Below are 14,385 nucleotides of genomic sequence, written 5' to 3'. Positions count from 1 at the left end.
GTTGTTGGTTTAAGCTTTATCTTGCTGTTTAAGTAAAGTTTTAAAAACAATAAAAGTCATTAGTAGGATGGTGGTGATATTCTGACTGTATGTTGTGAAGCATTCAAAGTATTTGATGAGAGTTCAGTTTACTGTGTGACAAACAAAACCAATGCAGCAAATTCTACATTTACAAGCTTTTTTTTCTTTTACTGAAATACTTTAAGTGCCAAAGTTAGGCCAATAATCAGGTAAGAACATGTGAATTTAGAAATGCATTTCTAAATTATAATGCTAATAATAAATAATGAAATGCATTAAAAAAGTCTGGTTCCAGTTTTGATTTGATTTATGACCTTGTTCGGTAAATATTTTGTAAAATCTCAACTTAAATGTCGATTTTAATATACTGTATGTATATATTTGTTTACTTGTTTGTTTGTTTTTTGTTTGTGTGTTTGCTTTTGTTTGCTTATTTATTTGTTTGTTGTTCATTTGTTTGTTTTTTTGTTTGTTTGTTAGTCTGTTTGCCTGTTCATTTGTATGTTTGTTTGCTTGTTCATTTGTTTGTTTTGTGTTTGTTTTGTGTTTGTTTGTTTGTTTTCTGTTTGTTTGTTTGTCTGTTTGCCTGTTCATTTGTATGTTTTTTGTTTGTCAGGATTTTTCAAGTAAACTAAATAAACTAATAGTTTTCACAGCTTCTTTTAGACGATAGGTGGCGCTCTCGAGCTTCCATACACCTACGTCACGTCGAACACAGCGGAAAACACCGACATCTCACGAAGGCTGTCGAACCCTGGTCGAACCTCTGGTTACTTAGCAACCGGAGTGTTTGAGACACGTCTGTTCTCTCGGAAAAAACCGAACTCTGTTTAGAAAAGTTGAACAGAATAAAGTAGAAGTTGTGCGTCAACATGTTTAACGTTGAATTAGTGTCCGATGGTGTGAAGAGGGTGAATCTGCAGAGGCGTCGGGACAGAGAGACAGAAAGAAGAGAGCGGATCTTTAACGACAAACTCAGAACCATTGGAGTAAGTGACTCCTCATGTGAGCTAAGCTAAGTATGCTAACGTGAAATGTGGAAACGTGTTTACATCTGTGTGTGTGTGTGTGTCAGGTTGACACACAAGCTCTGGACACTCAGGTGGAAGAGAAGAAGAAACAACAAGAGAAACTGGAGGAGAAACAAAAAGCTCATGGTGAGTTCAGTTAGTTCACGTGACCTGGTTTCATTAAATGTTATTTAAAGAAGAAGAAATTGTTAAGATATATCACTTCATTGTCTGTCAATTCCCAAGTTGTTGTTTTTTCACTGTAAAATTAAAGAGAAAGTCTGCAACCTTTTTATTATGACACTTGCTTCTGTTAAATATCATCTTAAAAAGTCCTTTAGAGGTGATAAAGAATTTTCACTAAGCTCTTGTCGATGTGTCTCAGAAGATTTTACTGCAGAAATGTTAAGAAGATGAAAGAGAAAGTCTTCAACCTTTTCATTATGGCACTCATAACTGATAACTGTAAATAAAAATATGTAAATGTTTCACCATGTAAAAATAATTTTAGTAAATTAACTCCTGCACTATCATTTACTGATAGAAAACAGCATCTAATAATACATGAAGGAGTTTTCTATTTTGAACATCTGTGTGGTATACAGCACTGCCATTTAAATTTAGAAAATGTTATATCATAATGTTTTGTAAAATTCTCAATCTCTATTATAGATGCTGAAGTTCTCCATAATAGCAAAGTAGCTGACATTCTCCATCACAGAGAAGAGATGAAGAAGCGTGCAATGCAAATGGACCTTGTCAACTACTGGCAGCAGCACCAGCAGCCTCGGAGCCAGCAGATGTTTGACCTGAACAACACAGACCACAGAACAACAGGCACAGAAGATGCACAGATGATGCCCCCTGGTTTTGTGGGTGAAGACCCAGAGATTGAGAAACGATTGCAGAGGCAGAGGGAGCAGTTAAGAGAGTGGCTCATCCAGCAGCAGAGCGAGCAGGCGGCAGAGAGGCACCAGCAAACGCTAGAAGGTAGGTTTGTCTGAGCCCATTGAGGAAACACACCCGCGGCTCAACACAGGAAATATAAGCTCACTTTCTCCCCTCTGGCCTCCAGAGCAGCGAGACGATCAAATGAGATTAGAGATGGACAACAGAGCTCTGCAGCTTCAGAGCCTGGAGATGGAGAGGAGAAGAGCAGAAGCCGTTGCCACTAAAGAGTTCAATCTGGCCAAGGTAAGTCATTCAGGTCAGGCATTTTTAAGTCTTTAAACCAACAACGGAGGAATCTCTGAAACACTGAGATAAACATATTTTAGCTTCATGTAACATTAATGAGACACTCTGTAACTTTTACTGAGCAGCAGCACCCTCTGCAGCCACATGTCTGTGAAATGAAACTCAACTGAACAGTGGATATTACCCATGATCCCCGGCTTTCTGAACCAGAAGAGCTGTCACTGTAACAATTGAACCAAACTCTGTCTAGAATTCTTCATATCTTAAAAGTTTCCTGGCTGAATGTTGAAGATAAATGTCTTCTTAACTGACCCACAGCTCAGCATTACTCTTGAGCTGTTTGGAACGGATTCTGACCATTGAAGCTGTGACACTTAAATTGTGTCAAGCTTTTTTAGTTTTAGCTGAGAAGTGAACTTTAACTCAACTGATATTGTCGATCACTCTCTTATTTTCACTGTGTTTTGTGAAAGATTGAAGAGAAGCACCGTCAGGAGCAGGAAAGTAATGATGAGGACAACAGAGGTGTGGATGTCGATCCTGCCCTGGGCAGGTGGGGAGTACCTGGTCTGTGTCCAGGCACTGATCTGAGAGCCCCTCCAGAGACTCTGGAGCAGGTCCTCCAGTTCCAGAAAAATCAAATAGAGGAGAAAAAGGTAAAACTGCAACAAATTACACTCAAAACACACATCCTGTTAACTCTCTGTGCGTCTGTAGAGGATAGAATTGGAGAAGAAGCGAGAGGAGGAGCTACACGACCGTGTTCGCTTGGCCTCTGCTCGCTCTGCTCTGCTCATAGAGAGGCAGCAGGCGAAAATTAACAAGCAGATGAGACGACACCTGGAGACCGCCAACGTCCAACTGGCCGAAACACACAGACAACAGTCAGTAACATTTAGAAAACACTTTGACCTCTTCATTTAACTCCACACAGAGCGTACTGTCTCACTGTGTCTCTAAACTTTAATTCTAAGGAAACCGGACATTGAAAGAGGACGCATCGACGACAGCTTCTTCTCTTATTTCAACACCTGCAGCCGATGATGGACGATGTGGAGAAGCACCGACAACAGTGCTACATGATAAGAACAGAATAAACTGACCCAGTCAATAAACAGCTGTTTAATTATTTAAAATTTAGTTCTCAACATTTTAATATGTCTGAAAACTTTGCTCATAATTATCTTGGCCATGCTGCAAAAATGTTAACCAGTCAGTTTAAAATAATAAAATACATTTCTTAAACATTTCTATTTGCCAATGATGGCTAAAAATCTAAATAAAGAACAAAAATTGAATATCACGTGAATGAGTATATGATGACATTAAAATGGAAAAGAATATTTTAGTGTAGAGTATTTTTTACAAGATGACAGTGCACCAGTGTAGTAGAAGAAAAGCAAAATCAAAAAGCCTAAATAGAGATTTATGTTGCTGAAATGTTTTTAATGGTCTTCCCTCTTGGAAAACTTGACCTCCTGTGAATTCTCTGGCAATATAACGTGAAGGAGTTAGTTTGCTTGATCCCTTGTTTTAGATTTCGATCTAAAACATTATCACAATAATGCAAAAAATACACAAACTACTCTGTTAATGTATCACAATAATCTCCAAGTCAAGTTCAAACGTTTAACTTGTTTAATTCTGGTCATGATGATTAAAACCTTCAAACCCTGACATGGAGCTCGTCCTCTAAGATCTACAGTGACAAGAAAATGTAAGTGAACCCTAAGAGATATCTGCAGTTGTGCTCACTGAAATCCACGATACAATGGTGAAGAGAGATCATATATCTGAACCAATGATACAGATCATTCTACTGTTCTCGTCCATATTGTCATTGTCCCAATATTTCCAGTGTAAATTGGAGATCATCTGGTGCCAGTTGGGGGCCACCCCTGGCTGTTTACTCCCCTTCAGGACAGGAGGCGCCCACCCCCACCCCCACCTCCACAACCTGAACCTTCTGTAGGAGGAGGTGTTGGAGTGTAAAGGGAGGGTAGGCCCTGATGCACCATTGCATCCCTTGCCACATTTGCATGACCTGGCACAGGCATCCCCCGCAGGGTTTCGAGCTGTGATCATGCCCGCTCCATTATTGTTTGAGAGGAGCCCAAGCCTGCCTGGCAGTAACTAGCACATCAAAGCACCTTCCGAGGCTTTAATGGTTCTCAGACACCTTTTGGGATTGGATCCTCTTTGATGGTGGTATGACCTTTTACCTTTGATGATGAAGATGCTTCTGGACTTGTACGTTTTTTTATGTTCCCTGGTGCACGATCCGCTGTGATCAGGGTTTCAAGTTGAGTGACTCAAGTTTGTGTTTCAAAATGTATGTCGTTGAATCAGCCGCAGAACGCTCTGCGAAGGCAAGTCTGCAGAGACGTCGCGACAGAGAGGCTGAAAGAAAAGAGCGGATTTTTAATGATAAACTCAGAACCATCGGAGTAAGTGGCTAAAACTCCTCAGTTCTCTGTTAAACTAGCTAAGTATGCTAATGTGTAGTCCTGATGAGAAGACGTGTGTTTATATGATCATTTCAGTTGATATTTGTGCTGCTGTGTTTGTCAGGTTGACCATGAAGCTCTGGACAAGCAGGTGAAAGAGAAGCAGAAACAAGAAGTGGCAGAAAAAGAGAAACAAAAAGCTTATGGTGAGTTAAGTTAGTTCACGTGACCTGGTTTCATTAGCGTTCATCTGTTAGTGTCATGTGACAATTTGACAAAGAGGAAACAACCGAGTTGGGGATTAGAACCTGACCGATATGGACAGAGTGGGGCCGATACCTAAGGCAATGAATGCTAGGATGTCGTCATCAAACCCATATTATAGAATTATTATTGAGGCTTGATATTTTAACTCTGCCTTTTGCATTCTGTATAATTTAAATATATAAAAATATAAAGATTTTGACATTGGCACATACCATTATGTATGTGAAAGGGTCATTTCAGACTGATGTATTGGTCGGGCTCTACAAAGAATGCAATTTGAATATAATCCTGTTTTGAGGAATTTTGATCTTAAATGTATTCATAAATTGTAAAGTTAATTTACAAAAAACGGTTATGATCTTACATAGTTAATATTCATGTTAACGATATTATTCACATCATTTTATGGTAAAAATCTTTATCTTGACTTCATTAAAACAGAATAATCTGTTCAAACTAAAACCTTCCAGACAATTTTATGTTGGTTGGTTTAGTCTGAACTGACCAATCAGTTCTGCTTAGAACAATCACACAAGTTCAACAGATTATTATTTTACTGTTATAAGGGTGACATTCTATGTAAATATTTAAACATAATGATTTGTAAAAATAACTATAAACATGAACATATAAATATTTAACTATGTCAACACAATTTTCACAAATTGATTCAAATATATCGATTAACTTAACATAAAAATCTTTCACAGTCACTTAGTGAAAACAGAATCTAGTATTAACATCTGTGTACCCACATATTACCACTTACATTCATAATCATTCATAATTTCTAATGATGCCATGTCTGTGTGTGTTTTTTTTAAAATCTCTATACATTATAGATGCTGAAGTTCTCCATAATAGCAATGTAGCTGACATTCTTCATCACAGACAAGAGAAGAAGAAGCGTGCAATGCAAATGGACCTGGTCAACTACTGGCAGCAGCACCAGCAGCCTCGGAGCCAGCAGATGTTTGACCTGAACAACACAGAAGATGCACCGATATCGCCTCCTGTCTTCGAGGGTGAAGACCTCGGTTTTGAGAACCGATTGAAGTGGCAGAGGGAGCAGTTAAGAGAGTGGCTCAACCAGCAGCAGAGCGAGCAGGCGGCCGAGAGGCACCGGCAAAGGCTAGAAGGTAGGTTTGTCTGAGCCCATAGAGGAAACACACTCTCGGCTCAAACACAGATAATATAAGCTCACTTTCTCCCTGCCCTCTGGCCTCCAGAGCAGCGAGACGATCGAATGAGATTAGAGATGGACAACAGAGCTCTGCAGCTTCAGAGCCAGGAGATGGAGAGGAGAAGAGCAGAAGCCGTTGCCACTAAAGAGTTCAATCTGGCCAAGGTAAGTAATTTAAGTCACCACTTACACCATCACTTAGACTGTTTGATGAAGTTGGTGAAACTTGTTTTGAAAACATCTTTAAACCAACAACAGAGGGCTAAAGTTTGGAAACACTCTGAGATGCACATATTTTAGCTGTTGAACAGTTGCCTACGACCTCGGGCTTCCTGAACCAGAAGAGCTGCTGTAACAAATACACAAAACTCCTTTCAGAATTCTAAATATTTTAAGTTTCCTCACTGAATATCAGAGCTAAACGCTGTTTTTTACGGAGCCCCAAAAGATTGTTTTTTTTTATCTTGTGAGCACAAGTTATTATCTTGATAGTTGTTGTGTTTTCTCACCCAGACTTGTACCAAAGTCTGGAGAAAACTCTGCTCATCGAGTGTTATTTTCATCTGGGAATGTCATACAATGAAATCCTTGTCGCTCTTGCACAGAGACACAGGATTGTCAGGAATCATTCGCTGTGCGTACTGAAGGTCGACAGGCTCAGGGGACGGAATGATTCTGTTTCAATCATAATATTTCAGAAATTAACAAACTCTTAAAAGCTTTAAACGGAACTTAGTGTTTATCTTTATTACACAAATATTAACTGTGTGTGCACAACTTATTTTTTCTTGTGCTCACAAGATAATTAGAGTATATAGTTGAGATAATTATAGTAACTTGTGTGCACAAGATTAAAATAATATAATCTGTTGGAACTTCAGGGGCTCCGTACTTATTTAACGACTAGACCTGATCCTGACAGTTCAAGCTGTCAGTAACACACTGGCACATGTACCCACTCATTAAAGTGACATAGAGCAAGAACAAATGTTCAGAGTGATGAGTGGGAATGAAAGTGGCACCTTTCTTTCTATTGCAAGTCAGTGAACACTCAAACTCATTTAGAAGCTATTAAATGTCAAAAAGTTGCATGGTTGCTTTTCACACTTACATTGTATGAGGAGTAAATCTAGATGTTTAATGACCTATATCAGCCTTTAATTAAGACCGCTGCCTTTCTGTGGTAGTGTTGTGTTAAACTGTATGAAGTTTAAACTGAGTAGTGAACTTTAACTCAACTGATATTGTCAATCACTCTCATTTTCACTGTTTGTCAAAGACTGCAGAGAAGCGCCAGCAGGAACGTAATGATGAGGACAACAGAGGTGTGGATGTCGATCCTGCCCTGGGCAGGTGGGGAGTACCTGGTCTGTGTCCAGGCACTGATCTGAGAGCCCCTCCAGAGACTCTGGAGCAGGTCCTCCAGTTCCAGAAAATTCAAATAGAGGAGAAAAAGGTAAAACGGCAACAAATTACACTCAAAACACACACATGCTTTTTATGATCATTTATTTATAAAATCAGTCTGTAAGATCCTGACATGTTTGTTCACTGTGCGTCTGTAGAGGATAGAATTGGAGAGGAAGCGCGAGGAGGAGCTACAGCATCGCAACAACTTGGCCTCTGCTCGCTCTGCTCTGCTCATAGAGAGGCAGCAGGCGAAAATTAACAAGCAGATGAGACAACAACTACAGAGCACCAACATCCAAATGGCTGAAACACACAGACAACAGTCAGTAACATTTAGAAAACACTTTGACTTCTTCATTTAACTCCACACAGAGCGTACTGTCTCACTGTGTCTCTAAACTTTCATTCTAAGGAAACCGGACATTGAAAGAGGACGCATCGACGACAGCTTCTTCTCTTATTTCAACACCTGCAGCCGATGATGGACGATGTGGAGAAGCACCCGAGCCAAGAGTAAGACCAAGACTCTTTTCCTCTGACCGTGAGTGGAACATGAGTCGATCTCAGCAGCTCAAGTTACCAAGCAAGAACACAACCACGACCCTCCGCCCAGTACTCCTCATCGAGCTCACCGTACCTTGGGGAGAAAGGGCTGAGGCCGGCTTTGACATAAGCCAAGTCCCTTTCATAAACCCATGAGAAAAAAAAACATTCACATAAAAATTGAATATAAAAAATATTGGGGGGGCTGTGTATAGCCCATCTGGTAGAGCTGCCGCCCCATGAGGCTACAAGCCTCTGCAGCAGCCCAGGGCTGATTCCAGCCTGAGACCATTTGCTACACGTCTTCCTCCATTCTCTCTGTCCTATCAAATAAAAAACACTGTCCTTTTCAGAATTATTTTCAAAGCCCACAGGATTTAACACCCATTTCAATAAACTACCTAGTACACTCGTATTCTAGGTTCACACTACACAACTGCTGATCCAACGTCTGTTTAGCTGCAACCAGGAGCTTTTGTCTGCAAATGAAGAATTGGGCTTTGTCTCGTGTAGCGTGAACTCGACATTACAAAGCAGAAGCAAACCACAAAGACAAATCAAACAGTATTCAGCAATTTGACCAGAAACATGAATCTTAAAGTGCAAAGACAAAAGTGTTGAATTAAATTCTGAATTAAACCCAAAACAACAAGATTCCCTCTGATTAAAGCTATTTCATTTATGTAGTAGAAGTTATCGCCCTCGACGCCCTGTCTTAAATCTTGATTGATTTAACTATTATTTCATATTATTTATGCTTTTCCAACTGTAAAGTGTTAAAATGTTTCACATTTGTTCCAAACACAAACCGGCACAGTTCACAGACCATTTATAACCTGAGCTAAAAGGCATTTTCCTTTCTCAAAGGATGCCTGAAATAATTTGACAATAAAAAAAGCTTAAAAAGGTTTTCTCTTATCAAAAGGAATTTTCCGAGACAAACTTATCCCATTTCCTCTGCCACAGATCCAGAGCTTTCTCCTGTTGATTTGGAGTCAAAGAACTGTACCTGGAGAAATAGACAGTGACACGTCAGAGGGCGGATTCATTGAATGAATTGTAAATGTGTTCACCACATCTCAGCCGATCCTCACCTAATAGAGTTTATTGCCAGCTGTTTGAGGGAACCTAAGTGGGACCTCAGCCCACCGAAGCCCACAAAAGCTTCGTAGAAGTCGTACGAGAGGCCGGAGGCACCGAACATGCCGGGGTCGTCAGAACTGATGACCACCGGGTGGTTCTCTGACATCAGAGCAGCTGCTGGATGGTTTCGCAAATCTTTCACCAACATCATCACCTGAATGAAGATATGATAAGACGACATTAAAATGGACAACATTTTAGTGTAGAGTTCTGTTTACAAGATGACAAGGCACCTGGTTGGAGATGGGGCAAACTTCCACAGCCACTCCTCTGTTCCTGGATATCTCTTTGGCCACTGGATGGCGTGGCAGAGCAAAACCATGGCCAATGCGTGAGGTGTTAAACAAAAGAGCATCCAACAGGTTCTGGTCGACCTCCGTGCCCTCGAGGTCTGCGTGCAGTGGAGGAAAAGTTCAAATCAAACGATGCTGAAATACATGGACTGATCTGTTACTGTATCACAATTATTTTCAATATCACGCATTTAATAAGTTTTACTCTTAAAGGAGTTCTCATAAAAGTATCTCTTAAACATGGTGATCCAAAAACTAAATCTCAGAGTAAAACATTCGAACCCTGAAATTGGAGCTTGTCCTTTTCTAAGAGGTTGTCTTAAAATGTGCTCAGATTTTAAACAAGTATATATTTGAAGTAATGACACAAATCATTGTTTTGTTCTCGTCCTTATTGACATTATTCCAAAATTCACGGCAAGTTGGAGAGAGTACGTGAGCTCCTTTCATCTGGAGTTAGCAAACCTCCAATCAATAAAAGCAGATTAAAGGTTTGTGTTGTAGCTTCTCTGAGTTACAAAAAAAATAATTTTGAGTCTCTGCTATTCTCCAGTAGCACCGGCTGAAGTGAAGCATCAAGAGAAGGATCTCAAAACCGAGGAAAACTCGTGAATAACGTTGACCACTTATCAAATGCAAGACTTCCCTGACTTTTCTGTGAATCATTAATGGGTGTGTTCAATAAAGACACAATAACAGTTTGTGTTTTAGCAGTTTAAACACGTTTGTCTACATTAGCTCAAACCAAAACTCTCCAAAGGGTTCTCACTTTTTAACTTTCTTGTTTTTAAAAGTAAACGTATCTTCGATGATATTTTAAAAATTCACATTTTTCCACTGGCTTCGAAATTCATTTCTATGGTAAAAAATGAAGTACGAAGTAACTTTACATATCAAACGCTGATGACCTCACCCGTCTCTCCAGCGTGGAAAAAGAAAGGAAGCGTGACCCCCCTGTCTGTCGGCAGTGATAAGGCCTCTCTGAAGTACCACAGCGGTCTGCCCAGGTCCTCGCGGCCCACCTGCACATCCAGGGACAAAGTGAACACTTTTGTTTTCGGTGAAATGGATGTGTTGCATTTTTATCTGTTTTAGGGAGGTTGTGATTTGTTTGTCTGTATGATTACCACAAAACTTAGTGAAGGATGAGACATGGGCCGAGAAACAACCCATTCAATTTCCCTGGATCAAAATAATTCATGGATCTAGGATCTAGATTTAGGATGCTGATATCTATGAGGGTGAAATGTGGTGCAGCATGATGATTAAGGGGACTGTTGGTCCTTGGCATTGTACTGAGTCATTCTAGTTGTAAACAGTTGTGTAAATTAAAGGTACAGTGTGTAGAATTTGGTGATATCTAGTGTTGAAGTTTCATGTTGCAGCTGAACACCCCTCACCTCACCCTCTCCCTACAAACATGAAAAAGAACCTCTGGTAGCCTTTAATCGTCATTAAAACTCAAAAGGTTTTTAGTTTGTCCAGTCTGGACTAATGTAAAAAAAAAACATGGTGGCCTCTGTAGAGAGGTTCCCCTCGATGTAAATATAAAGTATTTAAATATAAAGAGTCTTTTCTGGGGTAAAGAAAACTACAATTCATACAATTTAGATGAAATGAACTGAACGTTTAGTGAAAATATCATGAGGATTATTCTACATTACATTTTCCTACCAATAGTTCCCTTTCACCTAAATCTTACACACTGGAGCTTGAAATTAAAGAGCAGTACAAACTGTGCCCACTGTTCCCTCTGCTGCTCAACACTGTTCACACTATAACTTCAGTTGCTACCCACCAGGTCAAAACCAGCCATGATGTCTGGGAAGTCTTTCTGTAGCTTCATGGCCGTCTCCACGACTCCGTTCATCCTGGAGATATTCACTCCCCTGAAGAAAACTCTGTTAGTGTGATCGGTGACCTACATCCTCTGATATCTTCTAGTGAAGTTAATTACAAATGCATCCTGAGCAGTCACCTGTGGATTGTGAAGATGATTCTCGCTCCATAGAAGTCTGGGTGGTCGTCTGTGAACTGTCTGGTGACGTCCTGATAGGTCTTCAGAGTCCAGGCTGCGTCGTGAGTGCTGCCGTCCAGTTCGTATATCTGAGTATTCAAAAAAAGTAAAAACAATTATACTAATAGACAGGAGAATACACTGAATACTTGAAGACATGAGCTCACCTCTGGGAGTAATGCCCGTAGTTCCAAATACATGACGTTGTCCATGTAGAACTCAGTCAGGCCTTGGTAGTAATAGTCTCTGAACACGGGAGCGTACGTGACCAGACCCCACAGTGCATAGAAGCTCTGTTCAAACACGTCCCATACCACGTCCTGACTGGGGTAAGCAGTTTCTGGATCCTGATCCGTGAAGATCGTCAGGTTACGCAGGATGCTGTGGACACAAAGACACAGTTATGACCAGATTAACCTCAATGTTTATTTCTTAGCATTTCGGTGCAGATGGTCGTCTGCTCCAAAAAAAAACATCTTGCTTCACTAATGGGTTTAACGAAAATGTACAACCAATAATTGTATGCCTCTGCCAACCAGTGCAGTTACCTTGTAGATATTTCCACATAATTATTTTTGCCAGATTCATATTAGGTTTCTGTGACCTTTGACCTTTGACCACTGAAATCTAATCACTTCACCTTTGAGTCCAAGTGACAACTGATCAACGATTGAAGAAATTCATCAAGATATTTGATCACATCTTTGTTCTATCTGAAGTCTCAGCGGCACCGAAGTGTGACTCACCTGTCGTCCAGCTCTGTGGTGTTGATGGTCTTGGCCCTGAGGTTTTCCAGCAGGTTCCAGTCGGAGCAGCGCGGCAGAGGTTCGGGCCATTGGGGCGAGAAGATGAACCTGATGGAGTGTTTGTCGGTGAAGCACATGTAGCAGTGGGGCCGATAGGTTGCGTTCTTTACCAGCCACTCTGGATCAGTCATGGAGAAGTCATGGACGTGCAGAGCGCCCCCTAGTAACAGTAAATTATAGAATTATTATTATTGTAAACGACAGCTCACAAGAAAACAACCGACCCACCACTGAGACAATGGCCAAAGTGCAAGACGTGTATAAAACCTTTTCTAAACACATCGAACACTGTGACGCTGGACGGACCTTTAGGCATCTTCTGCAGTAGGCTGAAGATGGGACTGGTCCTGATGAGGTCTCGGGCCTTGAAGAAGTGCAGGGCGGGGGGGAACTCTGCTCCCAGAACCTCCCTCTGCTTCATCTTGAACAGCAGCGAATCAAGACGCTGCTCAGCATCGCTCAGCACCACCTGCCCACCCGTCTGCATAGAGGCCTCCTGCTGGATGAGGGCCTCCCGCTTTCTGGGGTCCGGGATGGAGAGGACCCCGGCCAGGTAGTGCATGACGAGGAGGCAGGCCACAGCCACGTGGGGGCGCTGTAGCTCGAATGCCATGGTCTGGAAACTGAATGTAAGAGACATTACAAACAAAACAAATGAGAAAAAGGGAAGTGAAAACAGCAGTGGTAGAAAATAAACATTTACCCTTCATCAATATTTTTTAAGGGAAGTCAATTTTATTTGTCCAGCACATTTCATACACAGAGTTACATTCAATGAGCAAAAAAAATCAGAAAACAGAGCACAAGAAAAGAGGCACAATGATACAAATGATGAATGTGAATGAAAAATATAAAATAATACAATAAGTGAAACAAATAAAAGTTTTCTAGCTGTTTGTTCACTGTTGTGTTTACATGAAGTTTGTGTCTTTCTAACAGCTCGATGTCTGATTTCAGTAAAAAGCGTTGAACTCCTTTTAACCACGAACAAAATAAAAAACACTTGGACAAGACAAAGACTGATAAATAAATTACCTCTGGTTTCCGCTGCAGGTGAATGTGAAACTCTGTATTTTAAAAGCACAATAAGAAGAATCGACGCTAACACGACGGAGTCCGCCGGGAAACACGTGTTTTGGTCGGAAACGTAACTTTATTGCGTGAAAGTGACGGAAACCCCGCAGCCAGCCGCGGACAGACAGCAGAGAACTCAGATCGTGTTTACTCGTTTGTTTCTTCGCGTCCCCGTGATTTCTCTGCTTCCGCTGTTTTGCATCTAAGTCCCGCCTCCTGCTCTGTGATTGGTCGAACCGGAGCCCCCTCGGGCCAGCTGATTGGTGGATTGTGGACGCAGTAAAGTGCGTAACACAGAGATGATTGGTTTCTTTTTTTATTTATTTTACTTCTAATCTTTGATTATATGAACCGAAAAAAATGCATAATGTTTATCATGGTAATATACTTCCTCCCCTGGTACTTCTAGTAGTTTTAAATTTGATTTTGTTTACTATTTTTAATATTTATACATGCAAAAATTCACCACTGCAAATTCCTTGAGTGTGTAAACCTCAACAAGGAGAACAAGGTGCTTTCATTATTTACTGGTCTGTTGTTTTATTAACATTTTCTTTTATTTTCTATGTAATATTGTTATTGTTATTATCCGCTCATCCATCCATCATCCATACTCATCTTTTAAAGAGTCATGCAGGTTGGAGTCAGTCTATCATTATTGCTATATTATCATTATTATTATCATTATTATTAGTGTTAGATACTACCCTCACCCGGTCACAGTGACATGAAGACACAACCTGCAATTACGAACTTCACAGACACTTTTAAAATGTAGATGAACACATGAATATCAACAAATATTTTAAACATTTTAGAGTGGTTAATGAATGAGAAGTGTGTTTATCATTTCTTCTGTCATAAAATAATCACAACCTTTGTCAAAGTTGCAATGACACCTCCAGACATTTGTTCCCTTTACATAGAAACTCAAAAGTTGCTTTAAGGTTTAATTTTGCTTCGGTCAAATCATT

The 14,385-nt window shown here is 40.4% G+C and overlaps 3 protein-coding genes across 3 annotated transcripts; 2 read left to right on the top strand and 1 right to left on the bottom strand.

The window, feature by feature from the left end:
- Positions 1–776: 776 nt before the first annotated feature.
- Positions 777–3,531, top strand: LOC109623832 (RIB43A-like with coiled-coils protein 2). The gene is made up of 7 exons (XM_069528150.1): positions 777–1,010; positions 1,097–1,178; positions 1,704–2,021; positions 2,107–2,225; positions 2,702–2,884; positions 2,946–3,112; positions 3,203–3,531. The coding sequence occupies exons 1-7, from the start codon at positions 894–896 to the stop codon at positions 3,270–3,272; spliced, it is 1,056 nt and encodes a 351-aa protein (XP_069384251.1). The 5' UTR covers positions 777–893; the 3' UTR covers positions 3,273–3,531.
- Positions 3,532–4,482: 951 nt separating this feature from the next.
- LOC109639921 (RIB43A-like with coiled-coils protein 2) lies at positions 4,483–8,184 on the top strand. Its single transcript, XM_020103646.2, has 7 exons — positions 4,483–4,675; positions 4,800–4,881; positions 5,785–6,081; positions 6,172–6,290; positions 7,405–7,581; positions 7,691–7,857; positions 7,948–8,184. Exons 1-7 carry the CDS (start codon positions 4,559–4,561, stop codon positions 8,015–8,017), a joined length of 1,029 nt encoding a protein of 342 aa, XP_019959205.2. The 5' UTR covers positions 4,483–4,558; the 3' UTR covers positions 8,018–8,184.
- Positions 7,618–13,619, bottom strand: ada2a (adenosine deaminase 2a). Its single transcript, XM_020103645.2, has 10 exons — positions 13,373–13,619; positions 12,644–12,960; positions 12,278–12,497; positions 11,699–11,912; positions 11,493–11,620; positions 11,313–11,403; positions 10,428–10,536; positions 9,455–9,612; positions 9,173–9,375; positions 7,618–9,087 (listed from the first exon to the last, which is right to left on the bottom strand). The coding sequence occupies exons 2-10, from the start codon at positions 12,948–12,950 to the stop codon at positions 8,997–8,999; spliced, it is 1,521 nt and encodes a 506-aa protein (XP_019959204.1). The 5' UTR covers positions 12,951–12,960; positions 13,373–13,619; the 3' UTR covers positions 7,618–8,996.
- Between the last annotated feature and the right edge of the window lie 766 nt (positions 13,620–14,385).

Source organism: Paralichthys olivaceus, chromosome 7 (genome assembly GCF_024713975.1).
Source record: "Paralichthys olivaceus isolate ysfri-2021 chromosome 7, ASM2471397v2, whole genome shotgun sequence".
In the NCBI taxonomy this organism is placed as follows: domain Eukaryota; kingdom Metazoa; phylum Chordata; class Actinopteri; order Pleuronectiformes; family Paralichthyidae; genus Paralichthys; species Paralichthys olivaceus.
The sequence above is the reverse complement of the archived record's forward strand: the minus strand, read 5'-3'. Positions and strand labels throughout refer to the sequence as shown.